The 22,865-nt window shown below is 39.9% G+C and overlaps 3 protein-coding genes and 1 pseudogene across 3 annotated transcripts; 3 read left to right on the forward strand and 1 right to left on the reverse strand.

The window, feature by feature from the left end:
• Positions 1–887: 887 nt before the first annotated feature.
• On the forward strand, positions 888–2,564 carry LOC137718550 (uncharacterized). Its single transcript, XM_068458103.1, has one exon. It carries the CDS (start codon positions 1,193–1,195, stop codon positions 2,378–2,380), a length of 1,188 nt encoding a protein of 395 aa, XP_068314204.1. The 5' UTR covers positions 888–1,192; the 3' UTR covers positions 2,381–2,564.
• Positions 2,565–10,269: 7,705 nt separating this feature from the next.
• Positions 10,270–13,160, forward strand: LOC137716904 (subtilisin-like protease SBT1.7). Its single transcript, XM_068456256.1, has one exon. The coding sequence runs from the start codon at positions 10,533–10,535 to the stop codon at positions 12,846–12,848; it is 2,316 nt and encodes a 771-aa protein (XP_068312357.1). The 5' UTR covers positions 10,270–10,532; the 3' UTR covers positions 12,849–13,160.
• A 4,343-nt stretch (positions 13,161–17,503) lies between these two features.
• LOC137717892 (subtilisin-like protease SBT1.7) lies at positions 17,504–19,965 on the forward strand (annotated as a pseudogene).
• A 131-nt stretch (positions 19,966–20,096) lies between these two features.
• LOC137717893 (protein arginine N-methyltransferase 2-like) lies at positions 20,097–21,466 on the reverse strand. Its single transcript, XM_068457395.1, has 3 exons — positions 21,138–21,466; positions 20,643–21,038; positions 20,097–20,555 (listed from the first exon to the last, which is right to left on the reverse strand). Exons 1-3 carry the CDS (start codon positions 21,409–21,411, stop codon positions 20,242–20,244), a joined length of 984 nt encoding a protein of 327 aa, XP_068313496.1. The 5' UTR covers positions 21,412–21,466; the 3' UTR covers positions 20,097–20,241.
• Between the last annotated feature and the right edge of the window lie 1,399 nt (positions 21,467–22,865).

Genomic DNA, 22,865 nt, shown 5'->3' on the forward strand with positions numbered 1-22,865 from the left:
ATGAAAACAACAAAAAATTTCTCCACGAGGTGTGCAGAAAATAAAAAACGGTAGCAACAATGCACATGACGCCACCAACTATTATTAAATCTACAAACACCCACGAATCGCTGACCGCCGTCACCGATTTGTCTGGACAGGATAAGAATGAAAACGCATCACAAAATGAAAAATTTAACTTCCAAGAAAGCTTAACCAGCTCCACTATAGATTTTTAGATTAGACTGATTGCACGATAGCCATTAGTTGGGCGGTTGACTGAAATTTAATACTTAGGCAGTTAGACAAAGTTTAGGAGAATTTAAGTAAATTTATTATACACAGTACAAATTAGTTTTTATTTATAGTTAAAAAAATATACATGTACTCAAAAGAAAAAAAATATACATAATTGTATTGAAAGATATAAGTTACAAAATAAAATGAACTATAAATATAATGAGCGTTTATTCGAGCATTAACAAATATCTTATATTTTATTGAAAAAATAAAATGAAAAATGAAAGTATAACTTTTCTGTATATGTGAGAGTTGCGACTTATGTGAGACTAGGAGGTGCATAAGTAGGTCTTAACGTCATTTCTAAATTTTCAAATGCATAGGAATTTAATTCGGACTGTGACTAGCGGCCTAGCATCTAGGCAGATATTTTTAGAACATGCTTACATGAAATACGAATGTAGAAATAGTTATGTAGCATACTATTAATGCAAAGAAAATCTCAATTGAGTTATATTATTTGTTTGAAATGTGACGAAATTTCAATTGCGTAAAAATGTATTATATTATTAGTTTGAAACGTAATGTGTTGGTTGGGGGAGGGATCAAATTTTCTACTGCTACACACTTATTTTAAATGCAGAATATTTGATCTTGTCTGAGGGTCGAGGTCTTCGAGCGGGGGACTGTAAAATGTAAATGCATGGACCATTTGAGGACGTCCAATAGGAAACGGAAGTGTGTCCGTCAGAAAAAGTGACGCAAGGGCAAGGCAGCAGAAACAGCATTAATAAAACATCAGAATATGCTTCGCTCTGCTCTGCAAATATCCCTTTCTCTTTGCTCACCTTTGATTATTATTTTTAATTAACTTTTAAATTCATCGCCCAATCGCTTTTAATCTCCCCTTGTTTTCATCCTTCGATTTCAATTCGCTGTCCGCAGAATTTTGGCCTCTAGGAAATTAAACACCATGGACCTCTTTCAGGACCTGTTTCTGACGGCGTCGCTGGCTCTGATCCTCTCTTTTCTCGTCGCCAAGCTCGTCGCCGTGGCGGTTGCTGGCCGCGAGTCGGAGGCGGAGCTCGGGGAGGGTGGGAATGGCGGCGGTGAAGGAGTTGGTGTGGAGGAGGTGAGCTTCGAGGAGAGGAGGCTGAAAGTGGAAGGGCCTTTCCGCGGTCAGAGTCAGAGGAGGGTAGAGCTTGAAGGAGAAGTGAAGGATGTCGTTCGTTTCGAAGGAGAAGCGGTTCATCAGGCTGAGGAGATTGCGGAGCCGCTGCAGCAGCATCGACAAGGTCGTGGATTGACGGAGGAGATGTTGGAGGAAGAGTCGGTGGCGGTTGTATTGCCGGAGAAGTGGTCAGCGGCGGTAGGATTGCTGGAGAAATGGTCGGATGGCGGGGAATTCGAAGGGGAAGCGGTTCATCGGGCTCAGGAGGTTGCGGAGCCGCTGCAGCAGCATCGAGAAGGTCGTGGATTGACGGAGGAGGAGTCGGTGGCGGTTGTATTGCCGGAGAAGTCGTCAGTGGCGGTTGGATTGCCGGAGAAGTGGTCAGATGGCGGGGAATTTGAAGAGGAAGCGGTTCATCGGGGTGAGGTGATTGTGGAGCCGCTGCAGCAGCATCGAGAAGGTTGTAGATTGACGGAGGAAGAGTTGGTGGCGGTTGTATTGCCTGAGAAGTCGTCTGTGGCTGTAGGATGGCCGGAGAAGTGGTCGGATGGCGGGGAATTCGAAGATGAAGCGGTTCATCGGGCTGAGGTGATTGTGGAGCCGCTGCAGCAGCATCGAGAAGGTCGTAGATTGACGGAGGAAGAGTCAGTGGTGGTTTTATTGCCGGAGAAGTCGTCAGTGGCGGTTGGATTGCCGGGGAAGCGGTCGGATGGCGGGGAAATGGAGAAAGCGAGCGAGTTCGATCGCGGAAGCTCGGAAAACAGAGAAGCGGAAGAAATTGGCGCGAAGTCAACAGGAAACGACGTCGTTGCCGAACAGTCGGAGGAGGTTAGGGTTGTGGATTACGAGGAAACTAAGGAGAAGACACACGTGGCGCCAAGTGAGGTTAAATCGGGAGATTTCAGTGACGAGGATGATTGGGAGGGGATCGAGAAGAGTGAGTTGGATGATGAATACGCTGCGGCGGTGAAATCTGACGGACACGATTGATGGGTCGGCGAATGTCGGTGGCCATGTGCAGGTATCCAACGGCTCTCAACACTTGAGAGCGTGCCAAGTGGTATTAGACTTCCTATTATCTCTCTGTTAATATAATTAATTTGTGTAGCTATCCATATCTCTGTGCTTGTTTTTACTTGGTCTCAACTCTGAAAAAATGTGAAAAATGTGGAAATACAAGGTGTTGAAAACAGAAAAAAAGTAGGTAAATGCGAAGCAAGATATCCAACACTAACCAAGCTGGAAAAATGTGAAAAATGTGGAAATACAAGCTGGAAATTCCAGACTTGTATTCATATAGTACATTCTAGGTTCAATTTCTGTCAGTAGTGAATCTCAAAATAAAGGCTGAAACGATTTTGTGAGTCTTTACGACACTCAAAAAAGTGAGCTGCTTTGCCACCAATTGGCCCTTTTTAAAAATAAAAAATCAAGATATCTAACACCATTACCATACACACACACACACACAAATGGAATTTATAGATGGGAAATTTGAAAAGAAATCTAAGGGTGTATTCAGGTAAAGTTATATTAGAAGCAGAGGGCCTAGTCATTGTTATTTCTTATATTTTGTTGGGGGTAATGCTTAGGGGTGTAACTTGGGTTGGGCCAATCCGAACCTGCTCATGTCCAATTTGACTTTAAATCCAAACAAGCGGGGTTTTTTTTAGTTATAACCTACCCGAATCCAACCCAATTTTAACCCGTTCATTGATTGAGTTGAGTTGGGTTGATCATTTGCCCATCCATCCCCAACCCAACCCAACTCGACTAACCAAACCCAATCTAACCATATTGTAACCCATATCAATTAATGCTCATACTACACCCAAGTGAGCCAAGTCCAAAAACCAACGCCCTTTCTAATATTTTTTTTTAATAAATTACCATTTATAATTACTTAAACTTTTAGGGAATAAGAGGTTTTGATTAGTCAGCTCATACTGTAGTCTCTAAATCCTAAAGCTTTATGGTAGATTGATTTATGAAATTAAAGTTAGCTAGCTTTGATGCTACTTGGCATAATTCTTTTAGGAATTCTTGGAAACTAAGATGGTACAAGATTAAACTTGAAAAAGTTGAGCAACTCGAACCCAACCCAATTAAACCTGAGCCCAAATGAACCCGAGTGAAACCCAACTCGAACCAGACCCCGAATTGTAAAAGTTGGGCTAGGATTAGGTTGACCTTCCAACCCGCCCAACTCGCCCGAGTTACACCCCTAATGCTAGGATATCAGCTACTTAGACTAAATTTTGTAAACTATATGACGTGGTTGATGATTGGATTATTACTTGAGTGTTTGTCTATCTACCATTACTCTTTGTGACCGTCTAAATACATTTTATTGGTCTGCAATGTTTGCATTGTTCTGTTTTATTTCTTTCCCACTAAGTACTCTACCTTATGAGCAAGGGATTCGTTTGCCAACGGTCTGAGAAAACTACCTACTAACTCTGCTATCCCTCTCCATCTATGGGAAATCTCTCTCTCTCTGAGTCGGGCAAGTGATTAGGTCAAACAGCGTCATTTCTTAGTTCCCAGTACAAATTCTGTTCTGCATATATGCATGCATAGATGTGATTTACTCGACACTTTCATTTCCTTGTGATTGAAGTTAAAATTGTTGACATATATTTTTTGCAACGCGTAGTTGACTGTTTTCCGCAATCTTTCCTCTTTATATCAGGCTTCTAATTTTTCAATTTCTCATTGATCCATAGCATTACAGAACGGGATGTGTTACAATCGATCTAGAATTATTTCAGGCTTCTAACTTTATTACTTGTAACCGTAATACTAGGGGTGCAAGGGGAAGAGACTTTGATTTGTTTCCTAACAGAGTTGCAGCTTCGAAGACGGCAAAGTAAAGAGCTACAGAACAGAAGTAAGACATTTTATTTGGTTTTTCTTGCTTCTTGTCCCCATTGGCATGCTACATTGGAAAATAGTTATTCATCTTGCTCTAGTAAGATTAGGGAAGATTCATGGACCTAGTTCATCTTCTCATCATGACCATATTCTCCACCGCCCGCACCCATCCCACCACCATAACCTGGGCCTGTGCCTGCCCCAAATCCACCATCTCCTCCACCACCATTACCAAATCCACCGCCATTATGAAATCCACCACCATTCCCAAATCCGCCACCATGGTGAAACCCACCACCATTACCACCATATCCCTTGCCACCGCCATTTTCACCACCAAAGCCTCCGCCACCACCAGAGCCTCCGCCGCCACCAGAGCCTGAGCCATAACCTCCGTAACCATCAGCTGTCAGCCCTTGAGAAGCAGCAGCCTCTTCACCGTGCCAATTCTTTATCCCATTGTCCAAACCAAGTCTCTTGTCTATCAGATCCCTCCCTTGAATCCCTTCTCTGGTGGCTTCAACTGCTACATAACTAAAAATCCCCATAGCCAAGAACATTAGACTCCATGAAACTGCATTGCTCCTCGCCATGACTTTTCGTATTACCGTTGTACCTTCAGTAGAGGAGATGAACCTATGTTAGTATTCCAAAAGGAGAGAGAGAGAGAGAGAGAGAGAGAGAGAGAGAGAGAGAGAGAGAGAGGGATAGAAGAGCGCTGACCGTTAAGTTATGTGACGTCGTTAGTCTTCCGCTTTACTAGCTTTGAAGGGCCTTGATGATCACTGGAGCTGAGAGATTTAAACCGAATTTAAGATAGAGAGTGAGAGCTTTAGTCAATGACCCTAACGAAATAAGGTAGGTTCCTTACATTTATAAGGCCGTCTGTCATAGGTTATGAGTTTCTAAGAGCTGCATGGCAGATTGGCCGGGGGAGGAAGGTAAGGTTGCAGGTCTGCGTGATGACGATGACTCGTGCCAGCTTGATTCTGGTGGTGATGTCGATTTGCATGACCACAAGGCTTCAAAGTTGCTGCATTATAATTCTACTTCTGGAATTTTATGCTTCCTACTTTTATTGGGCTTAGTAGTCCATGGGCTGTTCCCTTTCTTTCCTAGAGGTCCAAAACGAACAAGAGCACAGAAACTGGGTTTTTCTTCAAAAAAACCGAGATGGATGGGCTTGAAAGATGCGAACTAAGAGGGCATTGGGTCGGGTTGAGGCGATAAATTAGATACTTGTTTTAAAAACTAATGTCGAAACATGCAGCTCGTCATATTGGTAGAAGCAGACGTGCTCCTCTTTGTGCACTTTGAGTCGAATCCCATTCATGTTAGTTTAAATATTTAAAAGTGAATTATCGTTTGTTTTAGAAAAGGTTGAACAAGTTTTATTGTCCATATAGGTTCCACACAGTGTCATTTTCGTCCACGTATTTGTAACTGGGCTTCTTGTTGCAAAATGTTCCTAATCCAAAACACTAAGACATGGAGAAGTCCGATAACGTTATTAGTACGATACCTCTCACTTATATAACGTTCACACTTGATTTCACTTTAGTCTACTCATAATGTAAAGGATTTGCAACACCTTTAAACATAAATATGACATTGTATTATTAGTATGAACGTTGTAGTACTCATACTCGTAATCATGTAAGTTTGCCTTTCTCACCTAAGACACGGTCACGCGAGTCGGACGATGGTCGTGTAGCGTTGAAAGAAGGGTGGTACGGACTGTTGCGAGTGATGTCGAGTGTTGAAAACTCCTGCAGTCCGACCCAGACCAGCCACATAATGGTGGACCCCACCGTTAGGGTTTCTGTAATGTTTCTACCTTAAGAAATAAAACTGGGATTATTATTTTTTTAGATAATTTGTTGAGCTAATAGACAAAAGAAAGTTGGGTTATTTCCAATTTGTCTTTACCTGGCTGCCAGGCCGGTTTTAAAACCCAGAAGAAAAAGAGTGTCAATCAACGAGGTGATGGTCCCATAATGTTGAGGCTGAGGCTGTGCCGCCCTACATAGTGACACCAATAAGAGAGCTGTATATTCTAAAGCTTACCACTAATCACACATCCTGTTTTGTTTTCTTACATTTTTCATACATTATATGATGGGGATGGACGTATGATTAACACGAGTATCCGTTATAATGAATGTAATCAGAAGAATTACAGCTTGTCTGGCAGTGCTTTTAAAATGACTGAAAGCGATTTTGATGACAGTGCCGTTGAAATCAATTCTTAATAAATATGCAAGTGAATCATAAAAAAAACACTTGAAATACTCCTTGTAAGAAACACACTTCTAGTGCAGGAAGCATGAAGCATTTCAAGTGCTTTTGAAACCCAAAAATATTTTGACCAAAATTGATTTCAGTGATTTAAAAATCACTTCCAAACGAATCCTTAACTAGTTTTTGGTTTAATGATACTTATCATCTCGATGTTGAAAGATGTCACAAGTTCGTTTTTTTTTTTTTTCGAGTTATAAAAAGCGTTGTGAACGCAAGGTCGTTTTAGACATTAAAAACGTTGTAACACAAGTTGGATTTTTCTTCTTATCATGTGATGGTTGTGTGTAGTAATCAGAAAAGACAATTCAACATACATAAGCATTCAAACAAAAATTGACTAATTAAGACCACCTTCAAATCTTCTAATTAATTATTTGGAGACATTGAGTGGGGGAGAAAATGACATTTCAACTACGATTTACATAATTGTTAATTATGCATGCCATGTGGCAGTTGCTTCCAGCACACGTCGCCCACCCGATTTCCAGTGAAGCTTTTCGCAGTTGGATTATCATATGTGATTAAGATTTTAATTACGTTTATATAATGCATGTAGATGGTTTTATATTTTATGGGAATTTGGAAGCAGTCCATTAAACTTAATTTTAGGGTTTATATCGCAATGGAAATGTTGTTTTTTTGTGACAAAAAAATCACGAGTTTTAATCGTGAAAACAATCTCTTTGCAAAGTATAAGGTGAGATTTCGTACGTACGATAGACGTTTTTTTTCCAATCCTCGCATAACGAAAAACTTTTTGGTTTCCGGTTGCCTTTTATATCGCAAATTAGAAGAAACTAGATGCCAATTTACTGGTAAAGATTTGATGGGACAATTATAAGGAGGCAAAAACAATGGAGTGGGCCGCAAAAGTAAGATTCCTTGAACAACCTAGCTAGATTAGTGATTCTTTAAGAACTCAATAGTACCATTGCTTGCTTTATCATGATATCATTGTTGAACATTATTGTATTATAACAATCTTACATTGGAAATATGACAAAATTAAAAACAATCGATACATTAGCTCTCGGATGGCCACATTCTTGTTGTTCTATTAGGTAATTAAATGCAAGCTGAAACAATATTGGTGTAATTAATATTGAGCCGTTCTGTTTCTTTGAAAATCTTGACAATCATCGCTAATTATCAACTTCAAAATTGATTAAACAAAGTTCACAATCACATTGCCTTCACATGTTGTCAATCATTTTGGCCAAAATGTGGACTCCATCGAATGCAATAAGAAATGATATAAACTCAATTAGATGCTTATGATCCAAACATATCTTCCTTGAAATCTGAATAAATTTCACATAATTCTCTATTAGCTTCAACTGGAAGTTAGCTTAATTAATTTAGAATACATCTATAGTCCTTAATTTTCGATTGGTAAAGAGAAGTAATTATATAGATAATCCAACCCTTAATCCATGTTTTATCGCTTAGAAAACTACTTACAAATGTGAAATTTTCCATCTCCAAACTTTGTTTTTTGGTGAACAAAAAGTTTAGAAATAGATCGGCTACTCTGATCACCAACGCGAAAACATACCCGAAACCTCAAGTCGAAAGAACACTTCACTATCACTCGTACACTAAACAGTATAAGGAGGAATCCAATGGGAGCTTCCACTCATGAATTATTAGTGGTAGGGTCCCTCTTCCAGCTAATGGACTAGGAGGTAGTCCAATCTAGCATATAAATACACAACGTGCATGTCTTTTTCTTCTATGATTAAATAATATAATAACAATTACCAATATTTAAATTAGATTCTTATGAAGTATGATCAAGTAATAGTATCAACTAGTGCATAATTTACACAAGATAAACTTTGATTCATATACGCTTTCTATCTCTAATCTTTACCACTACCATGCAGTACGCACGCAGGGTCACGTTTGACGGCCAATTTCAATATCTGATCATTATTGTGCTCATTTTCATGACACAGATTTACAAGTAACATGTATCATATCGTTTTTAGAGATTATTTTTTTAATGCCACTACAAACACCAACGTTACTATGTATACTAAATTTTAGTTATTAATTGATGTTTCATGATATGGGTATAGCGGCAGAGGGGAAGCTACGAAGGGACCAGGATGGTTCCAGACTTATCCTAACATTTTTTTTTACGTATAAATATTTAGTTTTATGCTTATGATTTTCAAAGTTATTCTGTAGGCTCAAGGCCTAAATCCAACGTTTTTACTTTATTTATTTATTTTTTTATCGGATTTACTTTACTTTACTTCTATGGAGCTCAACCAATCCGTTGCTTGTGCACTTTGAGGAGGACTCTATTTTGGAAACTAGTGGAGCAAAGAGGAAGAAAGTCCTAAAGGCTTGGGATTTAGGTTTAAGGAAGAGGATGATGAAGATGTCACCATATCAAGCCCAAACAATGGTACTTGGTTGCTCACCATATGACAGAGTAATTTTTGTAAGATCAAGAAAGTGTTTTAGATTGAGACATTTGGACTCCTCCTAAACTAAAATCCTGGCTTGCTACTATCTACTGATGAACTTTATATATTCGTATCAAATGAAACATCGCAATATTTCGGTTACCAAAAATTGTATAAGGAGTTTATATCTTAGTGCTATTAACACAAGATTGTAATGTTTTTTTTAATATCAATATGATGGTGAGATTGAAAGTTGGTTGAAGGCACATGATAATCATCACCCTCAGCAGCAGTCCACATTAGCCTAATCAATGTTAATGCTAATTTAAGTGAGATTTCCACTAAAACCATCGGATGAGGGATGATGATTGCTCTAATGTGGAAGGGATATATATCAGGATCAAAATCAGACAAACAACAAAAAGGTGCCTTACTATTTCACGTCCAAAATTAATTACCGAAAGGTCGTAGACCAATATAATTGTTTTCCCTTGTGAAACAGATTGAAACAAAAAATGTGATGTCCAAAAATTCAATTTCACAATTCAATATATATCAAAATTGTTTTCCCACGACCCTGGTGATGGTGTCGATGGAGAGAATATAGGAAAACGATGTTGGACTCATAACCTATGTTAACCGACAAGTTATGAAACCCGCACTATTCTGGTTGGACTTGTAACTAAAGTAGGAATCCGATGCATGATTGTCCATTATTCGTATAAAAAAAGACGCAATAGACTCAAGTTAATTTTAATGGTTCAAAGCATATCTCATCCGACTTATCAAACGGATCCTAAAGACATATAAAAGTAAATGCATGGTGCCAACCAAATTTAGTGAATTTTACCCATTCATCTGAAATTGTTATTTGGTAGAGTAGGCTTATGCAGCACCTTACCCTCTAAGCTTTTATACTATGTTCACAAGACATTGCTACACGAAGTTAACAAAGAAAACCAGAAAAATAATTGAGTCCTACCATAATGATTAAATCAAACCAAATAACTTAATTACTTTTTTCGTTTTCTTGACTTTAGGTATTTAGGCTGCCCCACTAAACACCACCAATTATGTAGGGACAAATCACTTTTCAAACCCTAGGAGCCTAGGAGGCGCATAAGTATCAAATTTGCAATCACAAAAGTTGGTTGGAAAAGAGAAAAAGCAATAACAACAAAATAAATAAATAAATAATCCAAAAAAAAAAAAATAATGCTACAATTATCATATTTTTACATTACATTTGTAACATCTTTTCGATAAAGTTGAGGCCTACCAACACATATTCTGCCTTTATCAAAAATAAAAATTTGATATTAAAAATGGGACAAGAGTAGTATTTTGTAATTTTAATTTCCCTCCATCAGTTTTCTAGTTGAGAACAGCCATTTAAATGGAGGAGAAGGATCAAACAAAATCTCTCAGTGCTATGTGAAATTGCACTTCCACTTCCATCGGCCTTTGTAATTTTCCAATATAAAAAAAATAAAACCTCCCCTGTTCCCTGAAAACTCAGAAAATCTCAGAGCTTGCACAAAACTGAGAGGATGAAGATATCCAGTTTCATGCTTCTGCTACCAGTCATGCTTCTTGCTCTCTCTCGCATCTCCGCTATCGTCGCGGAAGACGCGAGAGAGCAGCAGGTGAAAAAGACTTACATCATTCACATGGACAAGTCCGAAATGCCGGCGAGTTTTGAAGATGATCATTTCCGATGGTATGATTCTTCTTTGAAATCCGTGTCGAGTTCAGCCGACATGCTTTACACTTACAAGACCATAATCCACGGCTTCGCCACCAAGCTAACCGCCGAGGAAGCTGAGCTGCTTGAGAAGCAGTCGGGAATTCTGTCCGTTCTGCCCGAAAGGAGATACGAGCTGCATACAACTCGGTCGCCCGAGTTTCTTGGATTGGGAAAGAGTGAAGCCCTCTTGCCGGCGTCGGGTACAGTGAGTGACGTGATTGTCGGAGTGGTGGACACTGGCGTGTGGCCTGAGCTCAAAAGCTACGATGACACAGGTCTCGCGGCAGTACCAAGTGGCTGGAAAGGGGTGTGTGAGGCGGGAACAAACTTCAGCTCCTCAAACTGCAACCGGAAACTCATAGGCGCGAGGTTTTTCTCGAAAGGGTATGAAGCTACAGTTGGACCAATCGATGTGAAAGCAGAATCGAAATCACCACGAGATGATGATGGTCACGGAACTCACACCTCATCCACTGCAACCGGTTCAGCAGTTTCAGGAGCAAGCCTCTTTGGTTATGCTTCGGGGACAGCGCGAGGGATGGCGCCACAAGCTAGATTGGCCACGTACAAGGCGTGCTGGCTTGGTGGGTGTTTCGGCTCTGATATCACAGCCGCGATGGAGAAGGCCGTGGAAGACGGTGTCAATGTTTTATCTTTGTCTATTGGGGGATCACAGTCTGAATATTACAGAGACACTGTTGCTATTGGAGCTTTCTCTGCCGCGGCGCAGGGGATCCTTGTGTCTTGTTCAGCTGGTAATGGAGGACCGGACGCAGGGAGTCTGTCCAACGTTGCGCCTTGGATAACTACAGTGGGTGCTGGAACATTAGACAGGGATTTCCCGGCTTTTGTTAGCCTCGGAAGTGCAAAGAAATACAGAGGTATATCGCTCTATAGGGGAACATCCTTATCTAGTGGATTGCTTCCGCTTGTATATGCTGGCAACGCAAGTGAGTCCTCCATGGGCGGGCTATGCGCTCCAGAAAGTCTGATTCCCGGAAAGGTTGCAGGGAAAATTGTGGTATGTGATCGAGGGGGAACCCCTAGGGTCCAAAAGAGTTTGGTGGTGAAAAAGGCCGGCGGTTTAGGGATGATTTTGACGAACACGGATGCTTACGGAGAAGAACTTGTTGCGGATGCATATCTACTGCCTACAGCAGCAGTTGGTGCGAAAGCTGGGGCTGCAATAAAAAGCTATATTGCCTCGCAATCTAATCCTACCGCCACAATTGCGCTTGGAGACACGGAGTTAGATGTGCAGCCCTCGCCCGTGGTGGCATCATTCAGCTCAAGAGGACCGAACCTATTCACCCCGGAATTACTCAAACCAGACCTAATAGCACCGGGAGTAAATATCCTTGCTGGGTGGACTGGTGCGATTGGACCAACCGGACTAGCCGAAGACAAGAGGCATGTCACCTTCAACATCATTTCAGGTACTTCCATGTCATGCCCGCATGTGAGTGGTTTGGCCGCCCTTGTCAAGGCGGCTCATCCAGGATGGAGCCCTGCAGCCATTAAGTCTGCACTCATGACTACATCCTACACAGCATACAAAACTGGAGAAACCATCATAGATGTAGCAACTGGAAATCCTGCAACGCCGTTTGATTATGGTGCTGGGCATGTGGATCCGGTGGCAGCCCTCGACCCTGGCCTTGTTTATGATAATGCGGTCGAGGACTACTTCAGCTTCCTCTGCGCCTTGAATTATAGCTCAACTGAGATCAAACTAACCACTCACAGAGATTTCACTTGCGATACAAGAAAAAAATACAGCGTCGGAGATTTCAACTACCCGTCTTTTGCTGTTCCTCTAGAAACATCTTCTGGCAGAGGGGGTGGAACAGGTGCTTCAACAACTGTAAAACACACAAGGACACTGACCAATGTGGGTTCCCCAGGAACATACAAGGTCACGATATCTTCACAGGCGCCATCAGTGAAGATCTCGGTTGAGCCACAATCACTGACTTTCAGTCAAGCATACGAGAAGAAAACATATACCGTGACTTTTGTTGCTGGTTCTTCGCCATCCGGTACAAGCAGCTTTGCTCGGTTGGTATGGTCCGATGGGAAACGCACAGTAGGTAGTCCAATTGCTTTCACCTGGATATAATTTTGAACAGCAGCATTGAAGAACTGATCTAACTCAGATCAGGGGTTTTAATGTTCCTGCAAAAATAACTCAGATCAGGGGTTTTAATGTTCCTGCAAAAAACCCAATTGTATATTTCGTAGTATGTTGTGAAATTATCATGTACCTCTCTTGTATCGTAACAACTGCGCGAACGTAGCTGGTTGATGTGTGTTTTTTTTTTCACAGTTGAAGTTAAAAGGGGAAAGAAGAACAGATGGAAAATAATTGTACAGGAAACTGTATTAAGGAATTGTAATGGAGTTATTGAAAAGAATTACCAATTTGTATTCATATATATGTAGCTAAAATATATAGATGAGCTAATCTTCCATTTTCTCAATTCTGGGCCTCTTTTTTTTCACACCAAAAGAAAGAACACCTGGGATCATATTGTAATCATCACAGGACAGGCTACCAATTTCGGGTACGACAAGTTACATGACTCGAAACCTGAACGAATACAGTTTCCGATGTGATAAACGCCCACAGGCATCTCTTTCGTACCGCTGACCAGAAGATGGTTAATTTAGCACGATTCACTTCTTCCTTTATCCTTTCATGCTTGAATTGGACCACTTATCCAAATCCATTCATGAAGTCCAATCAATGAAACAAATCATCAAATGTGAATGGAATCCCGACTTTTTCCGCCAACGCCGACACTAGTTATGTATTTCTGACATTTGTAAAGTTGTGAATGACAATGAATGATGTATTGAATTATTTGTGCTGACATTTGTAAAGTTGTGAATGACAATAAATGATGTATTGAATTATTTGTGCTGTAAGCCACTTGTTTGTCGAGATGTTAACGACATAAGTAATCTGATAGTCCTAATGAAATAAAGATTATGGAGTCTTAACCTTTGTAATTGACCTCAAAGAAACTAATAGGTTTCGCTACAAAGATACAGAATCATGGTAGGATTCAATCACTTAAGTGATAGGGTTTGATTTTCACGACTTGTAATAGGCCGGCTGTGATTAAACCCTAATGATATAAATACTATGGTTAAGTACTTGCTTTCATACGCTCAATCTCTCAGATATGTTGAACCTTATTCATATAGTAAAGATATATTATTGAAGTACTGGAAGTAGAAGATAATCTAGAACTCTGCAATGTCTTCCGTATTCTCATGCATATTAGATGAACAATGAATATTTGATGAATTTGTAATCTCAAGTCTGTACTGAACATTTTCTGCAGCTCCTCTCTTTTAGAATTCATTTTTGGCTCGCTTATAATTTTTTTTGAAATAGTAGCCATATATGTCTAGTTCATACTTGAAAATTTTCATGACAACCTAACAAGAATTGAGTTTTCAGTGAATTTACAAAAGAATTTAGTACTACTGAATTGTGGGACTTCAAACAACTGGTTGTGTTCTGGGATATTGTTTCACTGATTTGTGCACATCTATTGGTACCGATTATTATACTAGTTGATAGTTCCAATATGTCTTTATTTTATGCAAATTCTCAATACTAGTGTCTTTTATTAGACAACACTAATTAAATTTTGATTGAAGATGTATAAGTTTATTTTGCTTAAACCAATGTTTTATTTGGTCATCAATTCTGATTAAGATGATAATCGTCTTTTGAGACAAATTTGAAAAGTGGCATCAGTTTACTAATTGATCATTTTGGTACCTATTGAATAACCAAATAACCATGTTTCCTATTTCGAGAACTCTATTGTTCAATGTCAATAACAACATACTTTTATGTCTGATTTAATCTTTGAGAATCATTGAATATCCAACAATCGGTTATTTAACACTGTTCTAAAGAATTATTTTGAAAAAAAATCAGAATTCTAATTTATATGGTGAATACTTTTGGCCCAAAGGGAATTTCAGGAAATCATTTACCAACTATAAATTAATATTATAGCAACATAAAATACTTCTAACATATTTTCATCTGGCCAAAGCTGTTGAAACTATATGTATTTTGTTTATTTTATGTTTTAGCTAGCTATGCAAGTATTTTCTTTGCATGATTAGTTTCTGCCTAAATGTGTAACAATCATGCAATTTGTAGTTGGTTCGCTTCTCCATAACTCGACTACTTCCATGATGAATCTTGCAGAGCAGGTAAATTTGCCAATCTTTTGCCTTAATTTTCTTTGAGTTCTAAATTGGATTAAAATTAATGTTGAAAATTTGATGTTATTGAGATATCTAAGTGTTTATTTTAATCGACTTGGTTTTAGAATTAAAACATAAATATTGAGTTTGGATTCTCTTATTAGGTTTCATTTTAATTTATGACCTAATCTTTAACACACATGTGAGTCTTCTCTTATACACTAAAATAAAATTTGTAGTCCTTGTTTTGTCTAATCACTTGTCACTTTTAGATCGATTAATAATGTTGAGATATTGTTCCTTATATAAGCCTAATTTTGATACATATAGATTGGTTTATTTTGTTCAAACCAACTATTTTGTGACACAACAAATTTATTTAAAGAAACTGTAATGTTTTTGGCACATTAAAGGTTATTTATCTAATGAAATGAACATTTAATTTATTTAAGAAATTTTCATATTTTGAGCATATTAAAGATTGTAAATTGGTTTTATTTAAATTATGAATAAATCTGAAATTTTGGTAGAGCTTGGGAAATACTGATGGAGTTTTGCATACCTTGCAACGTGTCATATTTGATTATGATTTTGATAGATTTTCCTAACTCCAAACTTTGTGAAAATTTGCCATGTTATATTATACAGTGGATTGTATACACTATCTTTATTGATTCTACTAGCCTATATTTTGTTATATGAAAACCACTTTCTCTAGTGTTTAATCTTGCAATTTTGAGTGTTTGCCCAAGTGGGAGAAATAATGTATCATGGGCTTCACGCTCATCAATTTTGCATGCTTTTAATGGTCATAGTTTTGGTAGATAAAGCGGACAATATCATACTTGTTTATATTTTATTTGTTATATATGCAACTAATCTTGCAGGAAATTCGAGAAGGGTTAATGTGTCACATCCCGGTCCGGGCCCCCACCACATCCCGGGATCGACTCCACCGTAGCACGATATTGTCCGCTTTGGGCCTCGATCATGCCCTCACAGTTTTGTTTCTGGGAACTCACATGAGAACTTCTCAGGGGGGTCACCCATCTTGGGAATACTCTCGCCCAAACTCGCTTAACTTCGGACTTCCAATAGAACGCGAAGCCAGTGAGCTCCCAAAAGGCCTCGTGCTAGGTAGAGATGAGAATATACATATAAGGCTTACAGGATCCACTCTCCTGGGCGATGTAGGATGTTACAATCCATCCCCCTTAGGGGCTCGACGTCCTTGTCGGCACACTTCCGACCAAGGATTGGTGTCACATCCTGGGCTCGACTCCACCGTAGCACGATATTGTTCACTTTGGGCCCTGACCACGCCCTCACCGTTTTCTTTCTGGGAACTCAAATGAGAACTTCCCAGTGGGTCACCCATCCTGGGATTGCTCTTGCGCAATCTTGCTTAACTTCGGAGTTCCTATGGAATCCGAAGCCAGTGAGCTCCCAAAAGGCCTCGTGCTACAGGATCCACTTCCCTGGGTGATGTGGGATGTTACAATCCACCCCCCTTAGGGGCCTGACATCCTCGTCGGCATACTTTCGGCCAGGGATTGGCTTTGATACCAAATTGTCACATCCCGGCCCGGGCCCCCCCACCACATCCTAGGCTCGACTCCACCGTAGCACGATATTGTCTACTTTGGGCCCTGACCACGCCCTCACGGTTTTGTTTCTGGGAACTCACACGAGAACTTCCCAGTGGGTCACCCATCCTAAAATTGCTCTCGCGCGAACTAGCTTAACTTCGAAGTTCCGATGGAACCCAAAGCCAGTGAGCTCCCAAAAGGCCTCGTGCTAGGTAGAGATAGGAATATACATACAAGGCTTACATGATCCACTCCCTTGGGCTATGTGGGATGGAATCCTGACTTTTTCCGCCTTTGCGGACACTAGTTATGTGTTTCTGACATTTGTAAAGTTGTGAATGACAATGAATGATGTATTGGATTACTTGTGTTGTAAGCCACTTGTTTGTCGAGATGTTAATGACATAAGTAATTTGATGGTCCTAGTGAAATAAGGATTATGGAGTCTTAACCATTGCAATTGACCTCAAAGAAACTAATAGGTTTCGCTACAAAGATATAGAATCATGGTAGGACTCAATCACTTAAGTGATAAGGTTTGATTTTCACAACCAATAATAGGCTGGCTGTGATTAAATCCTAATGATATAAATACTATGGTTAAGTCCTTGCTTCCATACGCTCAATCTCTCTGATACGTTGAACCCTATTCATATAGCAAAGAGATTTATTGAAGTACTGGAAGTAGAAGACAACTTAGAACTCTGCAATGTCTTCCGTATTCTACAGATAAGTTTAATATAATTTGTTAATCCCTATTTTATATTGATTTGATTTATTCGTAATCTTAATGTCTTGTTTGTGTGATTTCAAAATATGTCTTACATAATTTAGATTGAATAAATTAAAAGAAAACTCAATGGACATAAATTAACAAGATGTGCAGAAAAAGAAAAATCACGTGCGGATTTTAATTCCAAAAGGAAAATAATACGAGTACTAGTGGGTTTCTAATAGAGGGAATCTCTGGCACTCTCGTGTGCAGAACAAAGTACAAAGAGAGTAACTGGAGAGAAACTCCCATATTTGCCAGAAACTCGGATGCTCTCAGACTTGCAAAGATTGAGAAGATGAGAACGTCGGTTTTCATACCTGCCGTGGCACTTGCGCTTCTGCTTCTCTCTCACATCTCCGCAATCACAGAAGACGAGAGAGAGCAGCAAATGAAGAAGACGTACATCATTCACATGGACAAGTCCAATATGCCAGCAAGTTTTGAAGATGACCATTTCCGATGGTATGGCTCGTCTTTGAAGCTGGTGTCGGATTCGGCAGACATGCTTTACACATACACAAACGAAATCCACAGCTTTTCCGTGAGGCTGAGTCTTGCGGAAGCTGTGCTGCTTGAGAAACAACCGGGAACTGTTTCTGTTCTGCCTGAATTGAGATATGAACTTCAAACAACTTGGACGCCTGAGTTCCTTGGAATATCAGGAAAACATGCAGCTGTCTTCCCTGGATCCGATAAAGTGAGTGATGTGGTTATCGGAGTTGTAGATTCAGGCGTGTGGCCTGAGAGCAAAAGCTACGATGACAAAAGTCTCGGCCCTGTGCCGAGAAGCTGGAAAGGAAAGTACGAGGAGGGAAAGAACTTCAACTCCTCAAGCTGCAACCAAAAACTCATTGGTGCGAGGTTTTTCTCGAGAGGGTATGAAGCAGGACTTGGACATCCCATGAATGAAACCAAAGAATCGAGATCACCAAGAGATGATGATGGCCATGGAACTCACACCTCGACCACTGCAGCCGGGTCCCCTGTTCCAGGAGCTAGCCTCTTTGGCTATGCTTCAGGGACAGCAAAGGGAATGGCTACGCAAGCTCAAGTAGCCACATACAAGGCTTGCTGGCTTGGTGGGTGCGCCAGCTCCGATATATTGGCCGCAATGGACAAGGCTGTTGAAGATGGCGTCGACATTTTATCTTTGTCTATTGGGAGAATAGGGTACGAAGATTGTTACACAGACAGTATTGCCATTGGAGCTTTCTCTGTTGTGGCGAAGGGAATCTTCGTGTCCTGCGCAGCCGGAAATCAGGGGCCATCTAAGGTCAGCTCGGGCAATAATGCACCTTGGATAGCCACCGTGGGTGCTGGAACATTAGACCGGGATTTCCCTGCATATGTTAGCCTTGGAAATCGAAAAAAATACAGAGGTATATCAGTCTACGGCGGAACATCCTTACCTAGTGGATTACTTCCACTTGCTTATGGAAGCAATCTATGCATTCCTGACAGTTTAGTTCCTGCAAAAGTTGCTGGGAAAATTGTGGTTATGTGATCAAGGGGAAAACCCTGCGGTTGAAAAGAGTGCGGTGGTCAAAAAGGCTGGTGGTGTAGGGATGATTTTGGAGGACGCTGAAATTAAGGGGGAAGAACTAATTGCCGGCGTGCATCTACTGGCTTTAATAATGGTTGGCCATAAAGCTGGTAAGGCAATAAAAAGATATATTGCCTCCCAGGCAGATCCGAAAGCTCACTTTGCTTTCGGGAAGACACAGTTAGGCGTGGAACCCTCACCAGTGGTGGCAGCATTCAGCTCTAGAGGACCAAATCCAGTCTCTCCGAGCGAACTCAAACCAGACCTAATAGCACCAGGAGTGAACATCCTAGCTGGGTGGACTGGTGCAGTTGGACCAACAAGACTAGATGACGACAACATGCGGGTGAGCTTCAACATCCTCTCAGGTACATCCATGTCATGCCCACATGTGAGCGGGTTGGCCGCCATTCTCAAGGCTGCTCACCCAAAATGGAGCCCTGCAGCCATTAAGTCTGCTCTCATGACCACATCCTATACAACATACAAAAATGGAAAAACAACCAAGGATATTGCTACTGGAAATGCTGCAACACCATATGATTACGGTGCTGGGCATGTAGATCCAGTGCCAGCCATTGACCCTGGCCTTGTTTACGATCTTACGGTCGAGGACTACCTAAGCTTTCTCTGTGCCTTGCATTATACAACAACAGATATCAAGAAATTGACTCACAGAGTCTTCACCTGCGATTCAAGCAAGAATTACAGCGTTGGAGACCTTAATTATCCATCTTTTGCTGTAGGCCTATACACAAATTCAGACAACGGTGGAGCAGGTACCCAAAAATACACGAGGACTCTGACCAATGTTGGTCCACCAGCAAGATACAATGTCTCTGTGTCCATAGACTCTACACTCGCAACGTCAGTGAAGATCTTGGTTGAACCAAAATCACTGAGTTTCAGTCAAGCATATGAGAAGAAGACTTATACTGTGACTTTTGTTACTGGTGCCGTGCCATCTGGTACAGACATATTTGCCCGCCTGGTCTGGTCCGGTGGGAAACACATAGTGAGTAGTCCCATTGCTATCAGCTGGTTTTAACTTTAGCAACAATCATTTCCCCACTTTGTGGGAAAAGGCTTTGTTGTTGTTGTCCAAGTTATTGGCCACAACACATCAATTTTCTATTTTTTGGAAATCCATATTGAGAATTACACTGAATTAGCAGTTGAAAAGAGACAAACAAGAACAAAGCCTTTAGCAGTTGAAAAGAGACATTCAGAAATTCAACATATCACTATAAAACTGGAAATTCAAAGAGCTGTCTACAATGCAATCATCATGAAATCAATCACAATGAAATATCTTGAAGTTACAATAAGAAAAAAAAGCTAAAATATAAACTAAAGCGAAGTCCAACTATCATTCCGTATCATCTACAGACTGACAAACAGGGAGGTAATAAGTATCGAGCTGCCAATACTTTTGTTTGACACCTTCCCAAACTTCGTCTCCTAAACAATCCTTGACAGGCAATGGAATGAACTGTGTAGAGTACCCCAAATTCTGAAGCTCTAGAGAGACCAAATGACAGTACACAACATGGAAGAACGCATTACCTCCGCAAAGGCCATTGAAGAACGAGTAGATTCCCCCAGGCTTCAACAACACGGGAAGATGCTGGTGGAACTCTCTCAGGTCTTCGTAGTACTCTCCGTAGGTGTCAAAGAAAATCCCTGCACAAACGAACCCAAAATTTCATAAATTTACATAAATTGAAGCTTAAACCGTCAATTGAATTAGCTCATTTCTATTTCACCTACCATCATATGATTTAAGCTGAGGTAGCACATCCTGCCATCGACCGAATATTATGTTCACATTATCCTTCTGAGCCCAACCGGTTCGAATCATACGCTGATAAACCTCCGGGTGAGCCTCAACGATGGTGTGCGAAGCAGGGGAGTATTTCTGAATGGCTGTATCCACAAGCCCCATTCCAAATCCAATGTTCAATATATGCCCACCTGCGGAACAAACCGCTTTCGCGTGTGCCTCCATTAACGGATGCTCCCACGCCATCATCACCGCCTTACAATTCGAGTCCATAAGCTTATCCTCACTAAAGCTCACTCTGTCTTCCAAATAATCACCATCGCTATCCCCGTCCTTCTTCTCCCTCCGCGCAATCGTTCCGAGTACCAATTCAGCTTGAATCCCTAATATTCAACTCACATCAATCAAACACTTGCATTTCTGATTCATAAGAAAAAATTCAAATTACAATCATTTTCTAATTTATATGCTAAATTACGTACCGGCATTGAGGAGGATGTCGTAGGCGTCCTCGTGGCCTGCTTCCATCGCGAAATCGCCGGCGGAGAGATTGGAGGGGGATAAGGCGTTCCAGGGCGCGCCAGCTTCTAGAAGGGCAGTGACGGCGTCGGCGTGGCCCAGCTTGGCGGCGTGCATCAGCGGATTGAGGCCTTCACCGTCGAAGTACGTAACGTCAGCTCCGGCGAGTATTAGAGCCTTCAGCTTCTCGGTGTCGCCGTTCCTCGCCGCCTCACATAGTTGCGCGCCTTCTTCCATGTCTGTCTCAGTGTACAGTGCTGGTCAAAACCCTGGTCAAGGTTTATAAAGGGTGTGCTCTTCTATTTGCACCCAGCATTGCGCTCTTATTACCCAACAAAATATGAACTTCCAATTTTACCCCTAGACGTTCCAAATTATTTTAAAGAATATATTGGCTTAAAATTGATAAAAAAAAAATAAAAATAAAAAAATCAATCTTTGTCGCACAAGTGTTCAAACACTCTTTTAAACTCATCAGGCCCACCCCAAGTCCAGTGCAGGCAAGATGACCGTCCAGGGCCTAAAAAAATTGAGGCACCAAAATTTTGAGAGTGATATATTTATATATGTTTTTATAAGAGTATAAATTTATAAAATTTGGTGGTTTTGTTGTTTAAAATGAATGAGGAGGTCTTAGGTTCAAAACACTATGTGTGCTTATTTACATTCTAACTTTTACAAAAAAAATTTCATAATAGTATAAATTTATAAAATTTGGCTAAATAATTAAGAAGTTTAATTAGAAGCAATGGTTTTTGTTGTTTAAAATTAATGAGAGCTCCTAAGTTCGAAATGCTATGTGCATGTTTATTTTTTTCAATTTTTACAAATTTTTGTTTGGTTGTTAATTTATTTACCAGCTAGTAGCTATGTGGATTGCTATTTTTAAATATCCGTTCCAATTCAAGTCTAATCTTCAGCAAAGAGTAATGCGTAGACTAAATTTTTGACCAAATTTGCAAATAATATTACATGTCATCAAAAGGTTTAATTTAGTGTTCATTCATTACTTATACATATCCTTAAAGACTCAAAAACATTAATATTTTTTTAGTCTTATATTGACGAGGTTAGTAAATAAGAAAAAAAAAAAACTCACGATTTATACAAAAACATTTTAAAAGTTTCAGATGGAAAACAAAACTCATAATCTATCTGCTTGTAAGACCGAAGCTTTTTCGTTTCCTTCTCTTGATACAAAATAAATTAATTATTTTGTGTTTCTAAATTATTGAGTTTGAAGTGTTTTTCTAAATATAATTTAATCGATGTCTTACGTGAAAACAAATATTTTTTTATATGAAATAATGGCATATATTTTTATTTCGCCCTGAACCTCAAAAATCTCTAGACCGACCCTGAAACTCATTGTATCACTTTTGTATAACTCATTTTATCTTTGTAGTTCAACAATATTTTGGTTAATTCAGCATTTAGATGTATTTATTAGAATAACCAGTTTTGGTTAATTTTGGTTAATTCAGCATTTAGATGTATTTATTAGAATAACCAGTTTTGGTTAATTCAACACTTAAAGGTTGTAATCATTATAAAATTCTCGTGCGTGTATTTGATGAATAAAATTGAGGGGTACAATTGGAAGTTTGTTGGGTAAAGAGACCATAAATGGTGGATGGAAAATTAAGTACAATGTAATACTGTATAATAAATGTTGGGTGAAAATAGATGCA

The sequence above is a fragment of the Pyrus communis genome, chromosome 15, assembly GCF_963583255.1.
Source record: "Pyrus communis chromosome 15, drPyrComm1.1, whole genome shotgun sequence".
Classification (NCBI taxonomy): Eukaryota; Viridiplantae; Streptophyta; class Magnoliopsida; order Rosales; family Rosaceae; genus Pyrus; species Pyrus communis.

Bases quoted from the DNA above. Each gene is read 5' to 3' on its own strand.
- LOC137718550 (XM_068458103.1), top strand. From the start codon at position 1,193: ATGGACCTCTTTCAGGACCTGTTTCTGACGGCGTCGCTGGCTCTGATC.
- LOC137716904 (XM_068456256.1), top strand. From the start codon at position 10,533: ATGAAGATATCCAGTTTCATGCTTCTGCTACCAGTCATGCTTCTTGCT.
- LOC137717893 (XM_068457395.1), bottom strand. From the start codon at position 21,411: ATGGAAGAAGGCGCGCAACTATGTGAGGCGGCGAGGAACGGCGACACC. The intron at 21,039-21,137 runs GTACGTAATTTA...GTTGAATATTAG, and splicing joins CGACATCCTCCTCAATGCCG to GGATTCAAGCTGAATTGGTA. The intron at 20,556-20,642 runs GTAGGTGAAATA...TCGTTTGTGCAG, and splicing joins TCAGCTTAAATCATATGATG to GGATTTTCTTTGACACCTAC.